Source organism: Brassica oleracea, chromosome C5, assembly GCF_000695525.1.
Source record: "Brassica oleracea var. oleracea cultivar TO1000 chromosome C5, BOL, whole genome shotgun sequence".
NCBI lineage: Eukaryota > Viridiplantae > Streptophyta > Magnoliopsida > Brassicales > Brassicaceae > Brassica > Brassica oleracea.
The window spans coordinates 5,785,998-5,808,266 of record NC_027752.1 but is presented as its reverse complement, the minus strand read 5'-3'; the positions used below and the strand labels follow the sequence as shown (position 1 = coordinate 5,808,266).

Genomic DNA, 22,269 nt, shown 5'->3' with positions numbered 1-22,269 from the left:
TTTTTTAAAAAATATAGCGAGGGACATTTCCCTCGGAATATACCGAGGGAACAGTTCCTCGGAATAAACCGAGGAAAAAGTCCGTCGGTATACTCCTATCGATCGATGTATATATGTCCAAACACGCATCGATCGATGAACTTCCGAGGAATTATCCCGACGAAGTTCTACCTCGGTATATTCCGAGGACTTTTCCGACAAACAAGGGATCCTCGGAATTTCCTCGGAAATTTATTTCCTCGGAATTCCGTCGGAAAATTCCGAGGGATTTCAGAGGAAAAAAGAAATTCCGAGGAATTATTTCCGACGACGTATTTCGTCGGAATTGCGTCGGAATAACGATATTCCGACGAAATTCCGACGATTTTTTCCCTCAGAATCCTTGATGTTTTCTTGTAGTGATATGAGAAGATAGTAACACTTACTTGGTCGTTTAGTTTCTCGATCTCAGCTACGTAATGATCAATGGCGTCAACTTTCTCTCCCCATAGCCCGAGAAACCCTGTCTGGATTCCCAAAGAAGACAGCATAAATACAGATTAGAGCCAACTGCAAGCTTCATGCCGGTCTTGGACATAGGCCAGTGAAGCATTAATCTATAGTCCCACAAAAAATTTGAAAAAAAATACATAGATATAAACCCCTAAATTTATTTTAAAAATAAATATTTATTGAAACATTTACTAAATCGTCTATAGCCCTCAAAATCTAGCTTATTCAAGTTTGTGCGAGTCTTGAAATTACCTTTATCCTTGGTCTTTGATCCTGGTTCCTTGTATATTTTAACTGGTTATAGTCAAGCCAGTTCTGTGTGCTCCTCTTCTTCTCTACTAAATCCGCCAAATCGTTTGCATTGTACACAACCTGGACAATCAAGTTACAAGGATTTAAAAAAAAAAAGAAAAAAGGGACAAGAAGACTGATTCTTTCTGAGAATTAAGCTACAATAACCTGATGTGTAAGATAATGGTCTGGATGGTTAACAAGGAAGTAATGCTCCACACTCTCACTAATGGACTCATCTGGATCCGATGGTACATTCCTTACCAAAACCTGTGAAAGCAAAACCGGCTCAGAGCAGTGTTACATATCAGGAGGCAAAAACTGACCATGTAGTAAGTAGCTGTACCGTGAATTGATCAGGACGCCTTTGCTCAGACTGGAGAAATGATAAACGCATAGAAGCTACTTTCTCATACTCTTTCATTAGAACATAACAAGTCCAGAATGTGAAGGCATAAGCCATCACGAGATGAGTCCAAAACCTCTCTGATCCACGTTCGATATTAGAGATTGATAACTTATCAATATCACTAGATGTTACGTTACGTAGCTTCGCTAGTTGCAGCCCGTCGCTTGTCCAATTCACAGGTACAAGAATCGACCATGCAAGTAATGCTATCGGTACAAAGATTTTAAGCCTGAAAAAACAGAGAAATAAATTTTATAGATGATGCAATGCAAAATCAAGAAGAGGTTCAAAACCATTAATACCCTATCAAGTAAATCCTCAAGTAGACAGCAGAATCCAAGCCGGCATGATCAATAAGCTCAGGCTCGGGCATCTTCAGAGCAGCGGGCATCCAGTTCAAGAAACGTAGGTAGGAGCCTAAGTTTACATTGACAAACTTGCTGACAAGAGCACCTGAATGCAACGGGCTGCTTCTTATACCTTTGAGATACCATTTGGGAAAATAAACTCTGTCGTTGAAAGGTTGGATCCTTAAAATTGCAAACGCCAACAGGAAGATGATGGCAGTGATTATGTTGATCGTTGCGGCTACTCCAATATCTCCTAGTGTTGCCATCTCTTAATCTCTTCGCTTAATCTACCAAATCTAAAACTCTGCTTTGAAATTCGAGTTCTTTCACCTGCATAAATATTCCGGCCAAAAGTCTATCAAAACCCTTTGAATTGAAAGACTTCACCCACAAAATATTCATCCCTAATAATATATGTTTTTAGTCAGCATATCTATTGTGATTTTTTGTTCTAAATGGAAATTTATATTTATAAGATTTAAAATAAAACGATAAAGTCAATAAAATCTATATTAAAAAAAGGAAATTGGTAAAGGAAAAATGGTAAGAAATTTGCACAGCATTGAAAAAGAGAGAATTTAATTTCTTCATTTAAGTTTCATTCCTTAACAAGTCTCTTTTTCTTCTCAGTCTAACATTCCTTTAAATACTCACTAATACCGAATGAGAAAAATCTATATACTGTACATATATATGAACTAATAAAACAGTGACATAAGAGTTCAGAGATATGATAGACAAACTACTAGATATAAGAAATGAACTGAATTAAACTCCTTGGATCAAGATTTATTAGATTTTCTTTTCTTTTACAGTAACGTCTCTTTTAGAGAATGAAAATACCTTTATCATGCAACTTCTAAAAAAACAATCTGGAAAAGCAATCTAACTACAAGATTATTAAGATATAGGGATTATATCAGTTGAAGGAGAAAAGCTGAAACAAACCTAGAGAACCAGATTGCTTGAGTAAGGATTTCTTTTGGATTATTTGTCACTCCGCGACGACAGAAGCTTGACAAGTATTCTCCAAACTCTTGTAAAATTACACAAACAAAGAACAGAGAAACCGGAGAGATAGATCTCTAGAAATAGAGACGTTGTGACGTTTTTCTTAACTGTGGAAAACGCTGAAACAACACGGACGAGGAAGAAAGAGGAAGAAGAAAAGTTTTTAAAAAACCTTTGACACGGAAAAGCTTTTTGTTCATTTTTTAATATTCTTTATACAGTGGGTGAATGAATATAATAATGTGACGTTGGTCCCCGTATTGCCTCAAGCTCTCTCTTCAAAGTTGAATTCCATATAGTCTTTCTCAGGTTTGCTTTAAATTCACTATTTATTTAGGAGTATTTGTCAGGCGTTAAGTAACCCCATGCTTTTTATATTAATTGCGGTCTATATACCCATTTTCATCTTTTTATTTTTACAATCTCCGAAAGAAAAATATTGGTACCCATCTCCACTAGATTGAATTTGATATGTTAATTATTATTCTTTTTATACGATGATTAATATATTAAATGATTTGTTAAGATGACAGACTTTCAAACAAATAAAATAGCGAAAAAATATTCATCTAAATATTTTACATTAGTAAATTTATTCTGATTGATTACAATTTATTATAAATAACCGTGAGAACTGAGAAATTAAAAGAATAAATTTTCTTTTTTTGGACCAAAAAAAAAGAATAAGTGGTACAATGGTAGACAATATTTTTTTCTATATTTCATTCTATTATAATTATATAATAGAGTAAAATATAAAAAAAATTATTGTGTGCCATTAGAGATATCTTAGATGCAATGTGAATATAGCCATGAAACGGAATACGTAAGAATAGTAATTAGTAGATGGCAAGTAGTTATCATTTGATTAGTCAATTATCATTAGATTTGATTCAGAAATAAGTTAGCTGCCACGTGGGGGTGGCAAGCGTTGGATGCTCCGTGGGGCGGCAACGGTGGACTCCGCGTTCGTGTCACGTGGCCTTCTCTTTGATTCAAGCGAGTACAATGGAGAATGTCACGCGCCGTGTGTTCGAGCGTGAGTGCACTAATCCAATTAAGAATAGTTTTGTAAAGAGACAATTAGCCAAATACCTGAATCTAAGAGCACTTCCAACGGCGAAAGGACCCTAGCCTACTGATTAAAATTTAAAGACTTATACACTTAAATCTACGGTTCAAATCCTAGACTATACAATTTCTAGATTACAGGAAATCTAGCTTTCAAGTCTCAGAGATAGTGATTTATTAATGAACACTATAGACGAAAAGCTTACAAGAGATCTTCAGCATGGTGCAAATAAATTTAGTTAGAAGCGGATCATCATAGAACGGTTCATATGATACAGTTAGGCGTAGATCTTCATAAAACATCTAATATTATCGGTTGTTGAATCGTCTATGTAATATTTATCATAAATGTAATATCATAATAAATCAGCGTTATAATAAAAAAAGAGCATCTCCGATAGTAATATTAGGAAGAGTTTTTAATATTTAAAGAAAAAAATAAAATTAAGAGTAAAAATGAGTAAAAGTTCTTATTTATGAATTTTTAAAAACCGATGGGATACTGAAAAAGACACTTGTCATTCAAATAAATGATTAATAGTTAAAAAAAAATATAATTTTAATATTAATATATCTTTTTCAAAACTTTCAAGTTTCTAACCATTAAACTCTAACGCCGACTTTGAATAAGAGGATTGTCAACAATAACCAAAGTTTATTAACAAGAGGGTTTGTCAACAGTTACCAAAGTTGAATAATAATTTATCTGAACAAGTTACAAAATTTTGGATGGATTTACAAAAACAAAAATTATTATGATTTTTTTTCTATTTTAGGAACTGAAACCATTAAATTTTGGTGGTATGTTAATAAAATTTGGTTCTAAAACACCAAATGAGTATTTGAAACGTTAGTTGTTGGGACGTACATTAATCTGCTAAAATCTACTAATTAAATATGTAAAATGAAAAATTTCGTAAGATAGTCATTTTTAAGTTTTTGTCACAAAAATATCAATCAATAAAAAAATGACCAAAATAAATTTTATTAAACTCAAAATATGTATTTTACCCTAGGGTTAACTAATCTATAATTATGATTGATAGTAAAGGGGTTAGGTTTTGGAGATAGAGTTTCAATTTTTTTTTGTTTAAAAAAAATATTTAAAATTTAAAAATAAAAAAAGACTATTTTGGTTTTATCTGAGTTTATCTAAGTTTCAGAATAATAAAAATCTCTGTTCGAAAACACGCCCGTGGAGCCCGATTACGCGGCGCTGAAGCGCTCGGCGGAGGTCCACCGTGGCGATTTCACCATCCTCGGCCAAGAAATCGGATTGATCAAAAAGTTTATTCTTTTTGAAGTTTTAGGTGTTTAAATCGCATGCTAGAAGGTAGATCTATGAGTTTGATACATAAACAACAAGAAAATCTTATAAAATCTGTGGTTTTTGACAAATCTGTGTTGAAGGAGGCGGAAAAAAATTTGCAGAAAACCTAAATAAAACGCAAGGAAGAAGACGACATAATTACAATTATGCCATTCACTTAAAAAACACACAAAAATAACCAAAAAGAGCCTTAAGGGCTTCGAACCCGAGTACAGATAAACTAATGCATGCCCATTTACCACCTGGCTACATTACTTTTACTTGTACCTCTCCCTAAATTGATATATATATATATATAGAAATATGTATTTAAAATTTAAAATAATAATTAAAATTACTCCCCGCGTATACCCCGTTTAATCCCCGATTTTTTGGTAACTCGCTAGGCCCGGAGTTACCGCCCGACTAACGCCTAGCGTAGTTTCAAACAGGGATAAAAATTATGGATTTATCTGAGTTTTTCCTTTTCCTTAAAAAAAGGAAGAATGTATTCCAAAAATTGACCTTAATTATTCCTAAAACAAAAGGTTAAAACCTCTAGTGGGTGAGTTTATTCCAAATCACTAAAGGATTCTAACCCGTGGATATGTATATATATATAATACACACAATGCAAGGATGAATCAGATATAGAGAGCGATAGAGAAAAATTGAGCTCTGAGGAAAGAAAATAAAAGATGATAGAAATCAAAGTGAAGACTCTGACAGGTAAAGAAATAGGATTTGAGATCGATCCAATGGACACGATTGCTAGAATCAAGGAAAGAATTGAAGAAATAGAAGGGATTCCTCCTCTTCAACAAAGGATAATCTACACTGGTAAACAACTTGCTGATGACCAAACCGCCAAACATTACAACGTCGAACGTGGTTCTATTCTTCATCTTGTTCTTGCTCTTAGAGGCGGGTTTTGACGTTCTAATTACCCTATTCAGTTTACGGCTATACTAGGGTTTTGATCTTCCTTTTTTGTTCTTTTGCTAATCGGTTGTTTATGTTTATTGACTATTGGTTTGTCTTTTTTTCTGTTGGATTTGTTGATATTAATTGACGTTGTTCATGGAAATCTCTCCTCATCTAATGGCAAACAATCAAAAAACATATCATATGGTTTGGTTATTTTCTTCATTAATTGTTGTTAATATGGGAGTGTTACTCATCAGAAACATCGATAATATCAGATTTGTTGTTGAAACCTCAAAACCCTAACTACTAAAAATCTGTTTGCTACGTATAAGCTGCATGTGTTATAGACTTATAGTTCTATACGAATTGCCAAATTTTGCGAGAAGATAAGATCTGAAAATCATCCAGCTCACACCAAACTAGAATGTCGAACCATGTACTATCTTCATCAATCGCACAACCAAAACCATGTATTCATTACAGAAACTCAACTCGAACGTGTTAACTTTTAAGGGATTACAATGCCGGAAAAAAGGATAAAAAAGGATCCCTCGTTAGGAGGTTACATAAAGAACCATCTCAATATAACCGAACGGCCAAAAAGAAAAAAAAAAGAAACAAAGTTATTGATCATTACACATGCATTCTTTACATCTTGGGTAACGGTAAACACTGCGTCCAGTAGGTCTAGCGAAGACATGTTTTGTCTGTCTAATCGCTTTTCTCACTCTCTTCTCAAACACGTTCCACGCTATCGTATTGTTCTTCAACAATATGTCCGAAAGTCTCCGTTTGTTCGGTCTAATCGTCGGCATCTTCCCACCTCCATAATATATCCGATAACCCGATACAAGAGACGATAACTGGCTCCCTGAATCCGTCATCGCAAAAGCGTTTGCCGCAGCACAACCGATGAAATCTAAAGCCGCTAGCTACAGACACAACATATAACGTTTTAAACAAATTATTTGTCAGTGACAAAGAATATCCTAGTTTCTTTATTACCTGAGAAGAGAAGTTCTTGAAAGGTTGTAACTCAGATGGAGAGAGTAGTTTCTCTTTGGTGACTAGGTTAGGGTACAAGCTGGTTAAGGCAGCTAACCTTTTGTTTCCTCCGTATATATGTGCACCAGCTACAAAGACTCGAGTTTCACGGTTGAAGCCAAGAGCCACGAGCATAAGCACGGCTTCTTCAGGTGTTAATGGACAAAGTCCTTCCGTCCTCAAAGCATCTGGAGATGGGAATCTGAAAAAAAAAAAGAGCAATTTAGGGCTTAGACTTGAAACACAAGGAAGAGGATGATACTCAAGTTTAAAAGAAAATAAGAACAAACTTTTTTGTTTTGGTTAGAGTGGAGAGGGAGGGAAAGTGTTTTTGGCGATAAGAATCCAACTCTTTCTGTTCCCTTTCACCTCCTCCGAAGTAACAGAGAGAGTGAGCCACCATGTCTATTTCAAACCGTAGATGGAGAGCAAGATACTTAGAAGAAATAGAAGAAGAAGCCTTCTTCCGCGCAGGAGGATCAGACTTGTTGTGCAAGATTAAAGAAGAAGCGGATTTTGGACCGAGGAGATGCACGTCAAGTGGTGCAAGGTAAGATCCACTGCTGTTACGCAACCTCTTCACGATCAACGCTCCTGTTTCTTGTATTCTCGGGACGAAGTTTAGCGCGTGGAAGTTACATCTGCACCGAAGCCTCTACTTCCAACCAAAAAAAGTTTAGATCAAATGAGGTAATAAAATGATTAAAAGAAAAATGTCTAACCTGTAAGTCAAATGGCATTGGATCAAAGGCCAAGCGGTTGCTGAATCCAACAAAATGGATTACTTTGTTCTTGTGTAGTATAGGGAGAATGTGTTTCATATAGAAGTCTGGTTTGGCTTCTTTCATCACATCCACATCCGTAACCTTAAAAGATATAAAGTGCTAAACATGAACAAAACAAAAAGAGAAGGAAGATGAGATTGTCCGCATAAAATAACCAAAGTGTAAACTCACAACGCTGCCGATTGCTTCAAGATCCAAAGATCGAAGCTCTTTTGGTAGCTCCTTTACTATCCGAATATCAGGCGACAAGTATTTGATAAAATGTTCCTCTTGATAAATATCTCCGAACTGACTATGATGTATCAAAGTCAAATACATTATTATATATGTAATGTTTCTTCATGAATATGACTCGTAAATGTTGTAGAGACAGAGGAGAAAGGACGAGGAGCTTACAATAGTTACCTTGCATCTGTCCAAACGTCGCTTAACATGAATTTTGGAATGACTAGAGACGCATTGAGCAAACGAGCTACAACAACGATATTACATACCTGTGAAAAGTATCCCGCGGTCTCATGATATGATGATAGAGAAATTTCAAAAGGCAACTTGAAGGACAAAGGAGAAGAATACTTACAGCAACTCTTTGTTGATTTATCCCTCCGTTTGCAGTTACCATAATATATCCATTTTCTCCATCTAAAAAATCAGGAAAATAAATTAAATTAAGAAAACTCCATAGGAAACAAGCTTGATCCAGTCTTAAAGCAAAAAAAAAAAAAAAAAAAGAGGAAGAGAATGCGACCATCAGGAGACCAAGAGCGTTGATCAGCGCATGGCTTCCAAGCCAAAGCTTGTGCCTTTGGCTCCTGCCATAACTCTTTTGGCTCACGTTTGTTCTGCTCCAATCAAACACCATTACAACGTAATAACAACAAGCAGTGATAACATAATAAATGTTACGGATTAGATTTTGGAGAAAACGTTACCTCTAGCAAAGCCTGAGCGGCCAAATCCAACATTCTATCATATGTTCCATTATGTTTTCTTTTTGATTTTCCAAACCTTCTAACCTCAACGTTCTGGTCCACAACAACAACGTTGTACATCATTGATATTTTCAGTCTATTATTCTGTTTTCTTGGGAGACAAGAAAGCTTATAATTTTTTTTTTACCTGTGTAGAAGAAACCCATTTAGGGATCTGGTATGTATTCTTAGCGAACCCTTTTCGAAGCCAAACTCGTCCTTCGTGAAGACGAGAGAGCATTAACCAATTCACAAGGAAGAAGACGCCCAAAATGACGATTACGCCGATGGCTGTTGTAGCCGTTCTTTGCTCGTACCAAGTACGGATTAATCTGTTCTTCTTCCCACGCTTTATCGTTTGTCTCGGACTCGGTTCTCCCGACAATGGGAAAAAACGGGTCGGGCTGAGAAGCGGGGAATATGCCGGTGGAACTCCGCATACCGGAAGAAGAAGATCACGTGACTCAGGTCTCTCTACGTCAGGTCTCTCATGTTCCATGATCAAAACACAAGTTCCTCCCTGGTCTATTTCTCTCTCTCCTCTTGTCTCTGGATCGAGAAAAGGAGAGAGAGAAAGAGAGACTAAACTAACGGAAGAACGAAATTGCTATAAATAAGAGCGCGAAAGCTTTGCCGAGTTTAGCTTCTCTTCCGACAGAGATTTGTCTGAATTTCAGTCGGTCTATTTATTGTTTCAATCCTCCTTTGTTTTACAGCTAAACTTACAACTTTAGTCCCCCATGTTTTAAACTATATTCATGTTTTATCCCCCTAGTTTAGCTATTAACAGAAACAACCCGTCCTGCTGTTGATTTTTTTTTTGGCACGTCATAATTTCCTAACTACACTCTCCTCCTTGATCGTGTATCACCACCCAACATTCCAAGTTCCAGGCAATAAGCTCTAATGGGACCTTCCAAGAAATAATGTGGGTTTAAGTTGCATATATATGTATTCTATGAACACTGGAAACTAATAATACCAAGTGAGCATTTACTGAATCTAGAAGCTAAAGATGTTCCTGATAAAAGCTTATAGAACCTAGTATAATCTAGTACCGATTGGCACTGCAACATTGGAACTTTGAATTAGATTTAAGCTCCATATTATTATATGTTCAAGAACACAACAGAAAACGAAAAAAACAATTAGAGTGATGAAAGCTTAACGGTAAAAATGGAGACATAGGTTTCAAGATTAAAAAAAAAAAGAAGACCAAACGTGAAATCCCAAGGAAAGCAAAAAACCGAGAAGTAGAATGAAAGGAAGGCCGGTTACTCAGAGATTATTGAGCCCCGAGTTCGAGAAGTAGAGTGTGGCTGAGAGCATCCGAACCAGGTCCCGTGAACTGGATTGGACCTACAAGACAATAACATTTCCGCAAAGAGAACGATGAGCACCAGAGAAACAAAAGATGCATTGTTTAGAATAAAAGAAGATGTAACGAACCAGGGCTGATGTATCGGTTCTTCAAAGCCCACTCCTCACGCAGCGATGCGAATTTCTTAAACGGCGCACCTGCAGATTCAAAATGAAAAAAACTTAGTATATGACCATTTAACCGCCGCACAAGGACTGTGAGAAAAAGGATCAAAGATTCACCTTCAAGTTCCACCATTGCTTTCTTGATCACAGGCTTGAACTTACCTGCAAGTTAATAATCAACCCATGTTTCTTAATATCCACAATTCGAATGGTTCTTACTTCTTAGCAAACTTTACTGATTTGATTATTTTCATACCGTGTCTCCTCTCGACATCCATCAAGGCTGTGAGAGCAGTCCCACCTACAGTCCATTCTTCCACTGGAGCAGCCAAGTTCCCGACCTGCGCCAATAAATAACTCATCTCATTCCACGCACAAACTAGTTTACTAAAGGAAGCTACGTTCACACTCAACAGATACATTATAAACATTGAGAAAACTTATTTGAATGGAAAATGATTGAGTACAAACCGAAGAAATCAGTCCGGTTTTTCCACTGTTGAGGAGAACTCCAGCGCCATAACCAAGTGCGTAACAGTAGGTTGCATCAAAATTTGTAGGCAAACCGCATCTTCCTTCATACCTGTATCCATGTCAATGGAAGCAATTAATCGAGATTGTGTTCTTCACATTGATAAAATAAACAATGTATTATTCATTGAAAGAACAAAATGTGAGAGAAAGTACCCGAAGAAATGAGACTGCCCCATGAATTGTCCCTTGTATGAACCAGCTTGCTTTCTTTTCTCCAGTTCAGTTTCAACCATTTGAATAAGCATCTTCTCAGTCTCAATCTTGGCCACCTATCAAGATGAGGAATGATTATGAGAGACGTAGGTGGAGAAGTAGTATATGAGTAGACAAGACAATGATCAGTTACCTGGACATTTCCGTGTGGGTCTCTTTCGAGCATCAGCTGTTCCTGAATCGCTTCAGGCAGAAGATCAAACAGCTTCAGGGATTGTTCGGTGAGCTTCTTCTTCCACAGTCCACTTTCATCAACCACCTCATTTGCAAGAATTTCATTCAGTTCTGCGATCAGCTCCTGAACCTGACAAGTCAAAAATTAATAGTAATCATCAGTTAAGGAGAACAATCATCTTTAATTAACTGTCTTAAAAGTGGTAACTTCAGTGTTTTGCAGCGGAAACACACCTCGGGAATAAAATCGATCAAACCTTCTGGAATCAGAATAACACCGTAGTTGTAACCAAGTTCAGCACGCTTGCAGATAACATCAACCATGTAGTCCGTGACATTCTTCAAAGTCTGCTTCTGGGCAGACACCTGCAAAGAGTGTATCCAGATCAAACATGAGTAAATATAGACTGATCTACTGAGGCACATGGGAGGTCTCTCAGAAACAATAACCCACAATGAAATAGATTATTTGCTTCAACGGAAAAGTGTCACCAAAATGAATCTCATATGCAGTCTAATTATATCAAGAGCATACCTCTTCTCCAATAATGGTTATGTTTGGGTGAGTTTGTAAAGCACACTCAAGCGTGATGTGGGAAGCAGCACGACCCATAAGTCGTACAACTGTAATGAAAATGTGATACAACGTTGCAGGTATCAGTAAGAACATAGACGACAACAGAAATGCTGCAAGAATAAAAACTTTAAATCACCCAGTTACTTACAATGATAGTACTTTCCAGTTGACCTTGCATCAATCATGACATTTCCAATCATTTCAGAGTAAATCTGCATAAGCAATAGAATGTTATAATAAGCTTCCTTCAACAGCCTACGATTAGCTATGTACCAATAACTGTGTGGGAAGCAAACATTTTTAGAGAAAAGACGGATCTCAGACAAAAATTGATGAGAACTAAAGCTCACCTTGCAAGCTGTATCAAATCCAAAACTGGTAGGAACCTCCTTGCATTTCAAATCACCATCAATGGTCTTGGGGCACCCAATGACTCTGGTTTTCAAGTTCTTACTCCTAATCACACCAGTTAAAATAAGTCAAATGTCGAATCAGATAAGCACTAAACATTCTGTTCACAAGGTTCAAAAACAGACATAGAGGATTAGACACCAAGGAATACCTGAAGTTTTCAGCAAGGAGACAAGCATTGGTGTTGGAGTCATCTCCACCGATAACCACCAATCCGTCCAAATCTAGTTTCTTTGCTGTTTCTTCAGCTTGTTTAAACTGCACATGTGAGCCAACACAGAGTTATCCACTGCATATAACTATGGAAACAGTAACAAATCACATAAGAAACTACCCAAAAAGAAATATCCCACCTGCTCAGGCGTTTCAATCTTGTCTCTTCCACTGCAGATCATGTCAAACCCACCCTGTTGATACCAAAAGAGAATTAAAACCACATCAACATAAAACGATAATTGAATTTCTAGAATCCCAATCAAATAACAAAGTTTGTAACAAGGAAGCACCTGGTTCCTGTAAGGAAGAATGTACTCAGCATTCAACTCAACGTATTTGCACTTCATAATACCAGCTGGACCACCCTTAAAACCGTAAAAGGTGCTTCCTTTAGCACGCTCCTGCAAGTAATCTAAAAGCCCAAAAAGAAAAAAATTTAATAAAGTGAAGAAAAACATTAACTTGGCATAGAAATTAAACCCTTACCGAACAATCCAGAGATCACATTGTGTCCACCAGGCGCCTGACCACCAGACAAAACAACTCCGATCTTCAGCTTCTGTCCTGATAAATCTGCACTCTGATCTGGAACAACTGACACAGACGGCTGACCATACAGACCAGGAAACAACTTGGCAATCTCATCTGCAATCATATAAACAAAAAAGCAACACGAAATCCTCAGGAACACAGATCTGTAAACAAGATCTAGACTTGTATACAAAAAAAAAACAAAATCCAAATCGAAAGTAGTTTGATCAGATCAGACGGAGAAACCCTAACCTGGGTTCCCGGCGGCGGAGCTAGCGGGTCCTTCGACGATTTTGAAGGCTCCTTTGAGTACGGAAGGCAAAGGAAGGGCGTTGTTGATCCGGCTAGACTGGACTTCGCTGTAGACCGAAGCACGTCCTTTCGCCGGAGCGTTGTCCGGAGATGCGGCGGCGAGATCTCGGTTAACGGCGGCGAGCGAAGGGGCCATTGCTTTTGGTTTCACCTAACTTCTCTTCCCTCCTTAAAATTTAGTGAGTAAGTTCACTTCGAGGTCTCCGCATTGGGGTTTGGTGAGAATATATAGTCTGACCCTAAGTCAAGATCTATTGGCTCATCCTACAAGGCAAAGGGTACTTTCGGGATTTCCGATACTGGCCCGCTCAGTTATATAACTAAGGCCCAACTCTTTTAAAATGGGCCCCGTATTGTAGGCCTTGAGATTCGATATCAATAACTAAGGCCCAATTGTTTCAAAAAGTCGAGATTCTTTTTGTTTCCCGACTCGTTAAGTATCGTATATACATTTTCTTTGGTCTTCAAGTTTGCGAATGCCTACATTTTTGAAACGCACAGTTTACAAGAGCATAAGTTTAAAATAGGTCAACTAAGTAGGTGTAACTGTTCAATTTTATGGTGATGAACTCGATGAAATTATATATAGTGATCCCAATTGTGAAAGAATATGTTAAAACAGACATTACTTTGAAAATTAAAGAAGAGGTATATACACAAAAATAAAAAAGACTTCGACCCATATCTCACGGGATAGGTTTGTTTATTTTTCTTTTGGTGAATGTAATGATGCGTGTTGGCAATTAAATTTTAAGAAACTAAAGTTTTTCTAAAAAGGCATGGACTGTGGACAACAATAATGGAAGCACTACATAGGTTTACAGTTAGGAATAGCATTACGTAATGTAAGGGTATTTAGTTATTACTTGTATAAGAAGTTACTTATTACACGCACACGTGTATATTAACATCTTTACTCTCATTTCTTCGAAAGTGAGCACTCCGTATTTTAATGCTAATCTGACGAGATAGAGAGGTTCAATTTTTTTATTCGTTACGTATTCGATTATCGATCATTATAACAATCTCTCATTTCCAGTTAGTTTTCATTTATACTGCGTAGCATACGTACACAATAGCTAAATGAATGTGATTTATTAGCCGGTATAACAATCCCTATTAGAAACTGTGCTCTAAATATTAGCCGGTATTTCATTAGCAATTCAGCCATGTCCCCACTTATTTTCTTTGTTGCAACAACAATCAATAGTAACTAGAATATATATGCACCAAATTTTAGCAAAAAAAAAAACTAGAGTATATATACATTTATATCATGTCATTCGAATCTTTTTTCCAGTGCTCCGTATTAGTAATCTAACAGCACGACTCGGGCTGATAAAATAACACAAATGCATGCATCAGCTTCACGATGCATACGATCCCTGTTCGGGAACGCGCTGGGCGCTAGTCGGATGGTTGGGTTGGGCCTAGCGCCTAGAAAAAAAATCAGGGAATAATCGGGACCTACTTTTTTAATATTATTTTATAACAAATATAGATATATAAACAAAATATAGATATGAACATCAAAATACAGTTGTAAACAACATAAAATGCCGTGGTGTAGTGGGTTGTGATAATGGTGCCTCAGTTTGAGGTCGCTGGTTCGATCCCTAGTATTAGCATTTTAAATTTTACGCTAAAAAAAATTATAAAACACATAACAGAACATCCCACATCGGTAAATCATAACAAGGAAAAAGATTAAAGACATCTATAAATAATCAGCAGACAGTTTGAGTCTTCACTTGCAATTGGGCTTTGCATTTTAAGCCCACATTTAGCCATATAGTCAAAATTACTCGGATATTAGGCGGATAAAAGAACCACGTACAATGATCATTTGATTATGATGAACTCCCAAAAAATTCCAATTAACTGTGACGTGTAAAGAAAAGCCATTAGTGCAATTCAAAATAATAATAAAATGATGCAAGTTAAGCCCATCATAAGTTGTTACTTTCACCAAACAATCAATCAAAACATGCACCAACAAATAAGAAGATTCAAATTAAAGAGACTCAACCGTTCATCGCCTCAACTAATATGTTTCCAATTAAAGATATTCCCTTAGCTGTAAAAGCAATTTTGTAACTTCTTCTTTCTGTAATCTGTATATATGTGAACAAACAAACATTAATTAAAAGATAAGTAGATGAATAATTAGACGATCTCACATTACTCCCTATTGACTTACATGGTTAATTTCTTCCAAATACTTAAGATCTTTATCATCTTGTGATTTGTTTGTTGTTAATGACTTACGAAGCTCAAAATTTAATTAGAAAGGCATCATGATATATATTTGAATTTTATATTAGTTAGGAGTTTTTTTTACGGTTCATTATCATGCATGTATCTTAACAACCTCGCTAAGATCACCAAAGAAAAGTAGGTAGCAGTAGTCACCGACCAAAGTTTCATCTGAATTTCTGTTGTCAAATATTTTTCTCACAAAGTATTATGATTTCAGAAGAAACAAGAAACATAAAGTATAATTTTCATCTTAATTAGTACAAATAGTTTTCTTCATGAAGTATTTTAAATACATAACCTCAACTATTGCAACTTGGAATAACTAATAACATTTTGTGTTATTTTTTATTTTTGACAACTTGTGAATGTGATATAGTTTTTTGGGGCATCATTTAGATAAAGAAAAATGAAAAGTAATATAACTTCAAACTTATTTTTTATTTTTCTACTTCTTAGCGAGATCGAGAATATTCTATAACCTTTAATTATATGTGTATCTATTCATGTTATATATTATATACTTTGTATGCTTTTCTTACCAAACATCTGATCAAAGATTTTATTGATTTGTTAAAACTATGGAAGAATATTTTTCCCTATTGTAGAGGAATCCAAAGATAACTTATTGTAATTAGGTGGCCAACCGATATTATTGAAGAAACAACCTCATAAATGATCAGGATTGACAAAAAAAAAAATCAGAATTTTATCTTTAAATCAGAATATAATATTTGTAAAATCAGAATTTTATCTTTAGATGATCATGATTCTACTTTATTCGCTAAGTTAACCAAATTATTTGTAATTCAAACGGGCCAAAATCAGCTAATATAAGGTCATGCTCTTAGTATGCACAATAATTTATTACTGCGATTATCGATTGTAATTTCCACAATTTTCATGAAAATACAAAAACAGCATTATCATAAAATGATACCGCAAATTTCAGTTAAGCTAAGAAAATATGAACAGCCTAATCATTTCATCATTTTATAATAGTGCTATAAATCAGAATCCTATCCTATTCTCATGTATGTATAAACATCTCTCATTTTTAAATTGTTGTATTAGACCTATTTACTAACCATCCATAATGGGAAAGTAATCAATCCATTGATCAGACATGCAACTCTCATATAATTAGCATTTTCATTTTTTTTACAGAAAAATATTCCAAATAAAGTTCCAAAGGTATTTTAATAATAAGATATGATCCTTTCTGATTTTATTGGTATCGACCATATGTATATATATATATATATATATATATATATACACATACATGTTTCAACTGAATCTTGTATCCTCGAGTTGCTATTCAGAAAATAAACAAAAAAATTTGTCGAATAACTTTTTACAAGGCACTACAAAATAAAAAATTGCATTTTATGTGTATGAATACTATATTGTTTTTTGATAAAAAAAAGAAAACTATATTATTTTGTAATAACCTACGAATTCGTTAAATACAATGAATCAAATAAATTACAGTAAAAAACCTTACCAAACTATTCTTGAAAACAAATATACACATTAATAACTAGCTAGATAAGCATTTCAAATTGTTTCGATATTTTTGGTTAAACACTGCTATATTTGAAATTGCATAGTACTTCTGTAACTCATCATTATTCGAGTGTTTCTCTGATTTAAAAGAAACCATAAATAATTATTCATATAAAAAAGCAAAAGAGAAAACCAACACAATTGCAGAAAATTAGAATCGAAATGGAAAACACCTAGTTTATCCCATCTCAAAAAAGAAGAGTGTAGGGTATCACCAATTATGTTGCACATACATACACACCTTCGTATACAACTTCCACAAACTCCTTTTCTTTTCTTGTAATGAAAAAGAAAACAAATATAATGTCTAGCAACTTTATCTAAATGGCACAATTATATAATCGTATGATGATACGTACCTATCGTCTTACATGTATGTATGTATGTATATATTTAAGAACTTTATTTTACTATTTGCGCCTATAAATAGCGACCCTCTCTCAATTCCTCAACTCACATTTAATAAACATCATCAAAAACATTAAGTTGCGAGTTAAAAAACAGTGACTTTACAAGTTTACATCCAGAGTAATGGAGAAGAACATCAAGTTTCCTGTTATAGACCTGTCTAAGCTCAATGGTGAAGAGAGAGACCAAACCATGGCTTTGATCGACGATGCTTGCCAAAACTGGGGATTCTTTGAGGTTATCGTCTAGACTCGTCCTTTTTTTGTTTACAATCAAAGAAAATATAATAATAAACGAGCGTAGATGTTCTTTGCTCAAACTTTGTTGGTGTATAAAATATGAAAAACTTGAATTATATATATATTTGTTATTATTAACTATGAAATGACGCAATAAATATTATATACCTAGCTTCGAAAACATCATTTTCCTTTCATAATTTTTTAAAAAATGGGTCGTTATAACTCTTGATATTTGTAATATCAGCTGCTAAACCATGGAATACCATATGATCTTATGGACAACATTGAGAGGATGACAAAGGAACACTACAAGAAATTTATGGAACAAAAATTCAAGGAAATGCTTCGTTCCAAAGGTTTAGATACTCTCGAGACCGAAGTGGAAGATATAGATTGGGAAAGCACTTTCTTCCTTCATCATCTCCCTCAGACCAATCTTTATGACATCCCTAACATGTCAGACGAATACCGGTACACACACAAACATTTCTTTCACCCTTAAATCACATCTCCAACGATCTTATTAAAATAAACCATTGATTTGCTTGCCATGTTTCTTTAAAACACAGAACGGCTATGAAGGATTTTGGGAAGAGGCTAGAGAACCTAGCGGAAGAACTGTTGGATTTGCTGTGTGAGAATCTAGGGTTGGAGAAAGGATACTTGAAGAAGGTGTTTCGTGGTACGAAGGGTCCAACTTTTGGGACAAAGGTTAGCAACTATCCACCATGTCCTAATCCTGAGATGATCAAAGGGCTTAGGGCTCACACAGATGCAGGAGGCCTCATCTTGTTGTTTCAAGACGATAAAGTCAGTGGCCTTCAGCTTCTCAAAGATGGTGATTGGGTTGATGTTCCTCCACTCAAGCACTCCATTGTCATCAATCTTGGTGACCAACTTGAGGTACAATTGTTATCTGGTTTAGATTTAAAACAATATTAATCAGCCGATTGGTTTAGGTTTAACCGGATTATGTTTCTCATAGGTGATAACAAACGGGAGGTACAAGAGCATAATGCATCGTGTAATGACTCAAAAAAAAGGAAACAGGATGTCTATTGCGTCCTTCTACAACCCTGGAAGCGATGCTGAGATCTCTCCGGCACAATCTCTTGTGGACAAAGAATCGGAGTACCCGAGTTTTGTGTTTGACGACTACATGAAACTCTACTCTGGAGTCAAGTTTCAGCCCAAGGAGCCACGGTTTGAGGCCATGAAGAATGCTGCTGTAACCACAGATGTGAATCCAGTGGCCACCGTGGAGACATTCTAATTGGAAGTGGGGTTTTCTATGAAGGCAAGAAAGATATGAATAACAAAAAGGGTTTGATATGTGTGTGGGTAATGTCAATAAGTGATGAATCTAATGCAAGTAGAATCAAGAACTAAGTGAGTAGTGATCACTGATAAATCTGGTGTGGTTAAGTGTGGGGGTATTTATAACATATGAATATTGAAAAAAGACTTTATAACATATGAATATTGAAAAAAGACTTAAAATGAATATTAAAAGTTGCAATAATAGATTGATCATTTCATCAGTAAACTCCACAAAACAAAAACAAACAAAACTCACACATAATTAGGAAAACCAATTCAATCAAAACACCATCAACATGGTTTCAGCTTATCCAATGAGTGCAAGTAGCAGAAACGCACCTACCAGGTTTGATAGAGGCTTAATATTAGTTGGTATATATATATATTTTTTTTGGCAACCTATATATTTTGACCCAAAGGCCCAAAAGAATAAGTTTGCTTTTTGAGAATTTATGGGGTGTCGCTCTGTATGACATCTATGGGAAAAAAGCCTATTCCCCTATGAACTAATTGTTCCCGGCTTTTTCATACATGAACTTTTAAACCATGTCAAAAACCACATGAACAGCACGGAAATGGCGTATTCCCCTATGAACTAGTTTTTTCTGACTTTTTCAAACACAAACTTTTAAATCATGCCAAAAAGCACATAAACAACTCTATTTTTGGAATTACGTACACAAATTATCTATTTAAAATTAATTTCCCTAAAACTGTAAACGGTGTAATTTAAACGTTAACTTGGTTTATGACATGTGGAAAGCCGGTTTAATTTGGGTTGATAAAAAAAAATACTATGTCATTTTATTCTTCTTTTTTTTTTTGTCAATTGCTCTTTTTTTATCAGGAATCGTTTTACTCTTCATCATCAGTTGGGAATATTGCGTCGATTTTATAGTTCCTTGTGGCAATACATGGAGATTGTAAGCTAGTAGTTGCTGATTTTCTTTCTTTATGCATCATGTAAAACATTTTATTCTTCTCCAGAATAATAAATTTTATCTCCAATTGATGACGAATAGTAAAACTATTTGTGAAAAAGAAGAACAGTTGACAAAAAAAAAGAGAAGAAGGATCCGGCTCTCCACCTGTCATAAACCTAGTTAACATTTAAATAACACCATTTACGGTTTTAGGTGAATTAGTTTAAAAATCGATAGTTTGTGTATGTTATTCAAAAAATAGAGTTGTTCATGTGCTTTTTGGCTTGATTTAAAAGTTCGTGTGTGAAAAAACCACGAAAAACTATTTCATAGGGGAATAAACCATTTTCCCTTTGTTCATATGGTTTTTGGCATGGCTTAAAAATTTGTGCGTGAAAAAACCGAAAACAATTAGTTCATAGAGGAATATGTCATTTTCCCATGACATCTATCTATCTATAATAATAAAAGAGAATTTTCTCTCTTCTTACGCTGCCACATCATTTGGGAGAATGGGGCAAAACAGGACACGTAAGCGTTCTCATTTTCCGTAAGAAAGTTATCTCAATTTCAGTGTGGGCCGTTTACGTTAGTATTGAGATGATGAGGCCCAATTCACAAACACAACAAGCCTAACGTAATCTCTCTCCTTCTTCAGCCATGGCCTGTCTGCTCGAATACCTTCACCGGATTTGCCATAGCTGAAACGTAACGCTTTTCTAAGCCATTGAAATTAATCTTATTATTAAGATTCACCATTAACTCTTTCATTCAAGCTCTCATGATTTGCTCAACGTAAATATGGATGAAGAAAACTCAGAATCTCACTGCTACACCTAATACAACCCTTCTGCTTCCTTATGCAAACAACCAGCAACAATGGTTTCAGCCCATATATTTGATTTGAAGTCCGTTCGTGTCTCTCAAACGGTGGTGACGCGTCTTCAGCGTTTATGGGAAGCACGGAAAGGAGGGGAGCTGATGGAACTTCACATGCTTCTGCTTGATGATAAGGTTTGACTCCTCTTTTTACCTTGATCATGTAGTAAGAAGATTTGACAGATCTTTGCTGATATACATTTTCTTCTCCCTTCCCTTGAGGTTATGAGTTTTTGAGCTCTGCATCATGAATTAGATAAATATTTCGTATTTGTTTCAACTTTTTAAGAAGCTCTCAGAAGTTCATTCCAAAGAATCTATAATTGTCTACAGATTTTCATGTAAAGTAACTTGCAAAATCTTAACTTCCTTTGTTCTCTATGTATCTTTAATGTTCTATTGATATGTTCGTAGATCAGGCCCCTGCAACAATAGACTCCGACATTGAAGAGACTTGCTGCCAAAAAGACTCCTGAGTACGTATCAAGAATTAGCATGTTGACTTGGTATTAACTGCTCATCCCACTCAATCTAATCATTGGTCTTTGCTCCAAAAGTCTGGAAGGTCTGTAGACTTTTTTCCCAAGTTACCGACACTTGATTACTGATTTTTTTTTGCAATGTTATCAGGATATGTGATTGTTTTACACAGTTATATGCGAAGAACATTACTCCTACTGATAAACACGAACTCGATGAAGCTCTGAACAAGAGTTATACACAAACAAAGAACTCTCTGTAAAGCTTTCTTTATTGCATGAGATATACTAAAGCTCTGTATTTGTTGCACCAGATTCAAGCTGCTTTTCTCACGGATGAAAATCTGAAGAATTCCACCTACACCACAAAGATGAAATGAGAGCGGGTATGAGCTACTTCCATGAAAAAAAACTGGAAAGGAGTTCGGAAATTCTTGAGACGTTTTGGCACGGCTCCGAATAACATTTGGATCGAGCATGGTCATTACAATGCACCTCTCATTCAGTTCTTTTCTTCTATGGGTGGAGACCGTGATGACACACTCTTATTTATTTATTTTCTTGAATCATGAAAATATATGATTGGTTTTAATTGTTGAGCATTTCTGAATCCAGGAAACCCACAAGAAACTCCTGAAGTTACAAGAGATGCATTACGATCCTGGTTCGAGGTGGTTGATCAGTTGACTCATTCACCATTCCTTTTGCAATTTGAAAGGTGGACAGTCTCATTACGGTTCAATATATGAAATGACTAATTGATAGTCTTTTTTTAACTACTACTGAATCACAGCTTCATGATTCTCTCTTAGTTTTAGAGTTACCGTAAGTTGTAGTTTGCCAATAAATAATGGTTATAGAGTTTATAGCAAATAACAATGCTATTACAACAATTTCTCAGTGTCCTGTTTATGACAATATCTTGCTTTATGTTTCAGTAGAAGGGCGGTTCCAGGACCAAAATAAGTATGAAAGATTGTAAAAAACTATTCAAGTCTGTTTCAGCACGTCAGTAACAATGAATTTTTGTTATTGTGTAATGGAATTATTACTAATTCACAAACCTTGAAATAGTACTTC

General features: G+C 35.5%; 5 protein-coding genes and 1 long non-coding RNA gene across 7 annotated transcripts in view; 3 read left to right on the top strand and 3 right to left on the bottom strand.

Moving 5' to 3' along the window:
• The window catches only part of LOC106343174 (CSC1-like protein At1g11960), an 8,821-nt gene extending 6,118 nt beyond the window's left edge, over positions 1–2,703 (bottom strand). Inside the window, exons 1-6 of the mRNA XM_013782321.1 lie at positions 2,491–2,703; positions 1,495–1,872; positions 1,130–1,421; positions 952–1,053; positions 745–864; positions 426–506 (exon numbers count right to left, since the gene is read on the bottom strand). Coding sequence (XP_013637775.1) covers positions 426–506; positions 745–864; positions 952–1,053; positions 1,130–1,421; positions 1,495–1,808 — 909 coding nt within the window. The 5' untranslated portion in view covers positions 1,809–1,872; positions 2,491–2,703. The remainder of the gene's footprint in view (positions 1–425; positions 507–744; positions 865–951; positions 1,054–1,129; positions 1,422–1,494; positions 1,873–2,490) is intronic.
• A 2,893-nt stretch (positions 2,704–5,596) lies between these two features.
• On the top strand, positions 5,597–6,010 carry LOC106294182 (NEDD8-like protein RUB3). The gene has a single exon (XM_013729772.1). The coding sequence runs from the start codon at positions 5,632–5,634 to the stop codon at positions 5,866–5,868; it is 237 nt and encodes a 78-aa protein (XP_013585226.1). The 5' UTR covers positions 5,597–5,631; the 3' UTR covers positions 5,869–6,010.
• Positions 6,011–6,319: 309 nt separating this feature from the next.
• LOC106293618 (uncharacterized protein At1g04910) lies at positions 6,320–9,246 on the bottom strand. Its single transcript, XM_013729292.1, has 10 exons — positions 8,809–9,246; positions 8,622–8,714; positions 8,438–8,531; positions 8,270–8,331; positions 8,095–8,183; positions 7,861–7,981; positions 7,627–7,770; positions 7,195–7,559; positions 6,866–7,106; positions 6,320–6,792 (listed from the first exon to the last, which is right to left on the bottom strand). Exons 1-10 carry the CDS (start codon positions 9,157–9,159, stop codon positions 6,484–6,486), a joined length of 1,869 nt encoding a protein of 622 aa, XP_013584746.1. The 5' UTR covers positions 9,160–9,246; the 3' UTR covers positions 6,320–6,483.
• Positions 9,247–9,735: 489 nt separating this feature from the next.
• LOC106343398 (pyrophosphate--fructose 6-phosphate 1-phosphotransferase subunit beta 1) lies at positions 9,736–13,318 on the bottom strand. Its single transcript, XM_013782592.1, has 16 exons — positions 13,054–13,318; positions 12,757–12,915; positions 12,561–12,682; positions 12,408–12,461; positions 12,206–12,312; positions 11,994–12,099; positions 11,792–11,855; positions 11,602–11,690; positions 11,301–11,432; positions 11,026–11,196; positions 10,833–10,948; positions 10,617–10,728; positions 10,402–10,486; positions 10,263–10,307; positions 10,110–10,178; positions 9,736–10,019 (listed from the first exon to the last, which is right to left on the bottom strand). The coding sequence occupies exons 1-16, from the start codon at positions 13,247–13,249 to the stop codon at positions 9,946–9,948; spliced, it is 1,701 nt and encodes a 566-aa protein (XP_013638046.1). The 5' UTR covers positions 13,250–13,318; the 3' UTR covers positions 9,736–9,945.
• Positions 13,319–17,382: 4,064 nt separating this feature from the next.
• LOC106292830 (1-aminocyclopropane-1-carboxylate oxidase 3) lies at positions 17,383–19,062 on the top strand. The gene is made up of 4 exons (XM_013728487.1): positions 17,383–17,583; positions 17,833–18,059; positions 18,158–18,491; positions 18,574–19,062. Exons 1-4 carry the CDS (start codon positions 17,470–17,472, stop codon positions 18,859–18,861), a joined length of 963 nt encoding a protein of 320 aa, XP_013583941.1. The 5' UTR covers positions 17,383–17,469; the 3' UTR covers positions 18,862–19,062.
• A 1,501-nt stretch (positions 19,063–20,563) lies between these two features.
• On the top strand, positions 20,564–21,933 carry LOC106294209. 2 transcript variants are annotated; one of them, XR_001260770.1, is made up of 4 exons: positions 20,564–20,845; positions 21,130–21,275; positions 21,504–21,711; positions 21,805–21,933. It is a non-coding gene; the product is annotated as an uncharacterized LOC106294209 (long non-coding RNA). The 2 variants fall into 2 exon arrangements; XR_001260769.1 differs by having other exon boundaries at positions 21,125–21,275.
• Positions 21,934–22,269: the final 336 nt, after the last annotated feature.

Coding starts and splice junctions, on each gene's coding strand:
- LOC106294182 (XM_013729772.1), top strand. CDS start 5,632: ATGATAGAAATCAAAGTGAAGACTCTGACAGGTAAAGAAATAGGATTT.
- LOC106293618 (XM_013729292.1), bottom strand. CDS start 9,159: ATGGAACATGAGAGACCTGACGTAGAGAGACCTGAGTCACGTGATCTT. Junction 8,715..8,808: donor AATGGGTTTCTTCTACACAG/GTAAAAAAAAAA, acceptor GTTGTGGACCAG/AACGTTGAGGTTAGAAGGTT. Junction 6,793..6,865: donor TCAAGAACTTCTCTTCTCAG/GTAATAAAGAAA, acceptor TTGTGTCTGTAG/CTAGCGGCTTTAGATTTCAT.
- LOC106343398 (XM_013782592.1), bottom strand. CDS start 13,249: ATGGCCCCTTCGCTCGCCGCCGTTAACCGAGATCTCGCCGCCGCATCT. Junction 12,683..12,756: donor TGTGATCTCTGGATTGTTCG/GTAAGGGTTTAA, acceptor TTGGGCTTTTAG/ATTACTTGCAGGAGCGTGCT. Junction 10,729..10,832: donor GGGCAGTCTCATTTCTTCGG/GTACTTTCTCTC, acceptor ACATGGATACAG/GTATGAAGGAAGATGCGGTT.
- LOC106292830 (XM_013728487.1), top strand. CDS start 17,470: ATGGAGAAGAACATCAAGTTTCCTGTTATAGACCTGTCTAAGCTCAAT. Junction 18,060..18,157: donor AACATGTCAGACGAATACCG/GTACACACACAA, acceptor TTTAAAACACAG/AACGGCTATGAAGGATTTTG. Junction 18,492..18,573: donor ATCTTGGTGACCAACTTGAG/GTACAATTGTTA, acceptor TGTTTCTCATAG/GTGATAACAAACGGGAGGTA.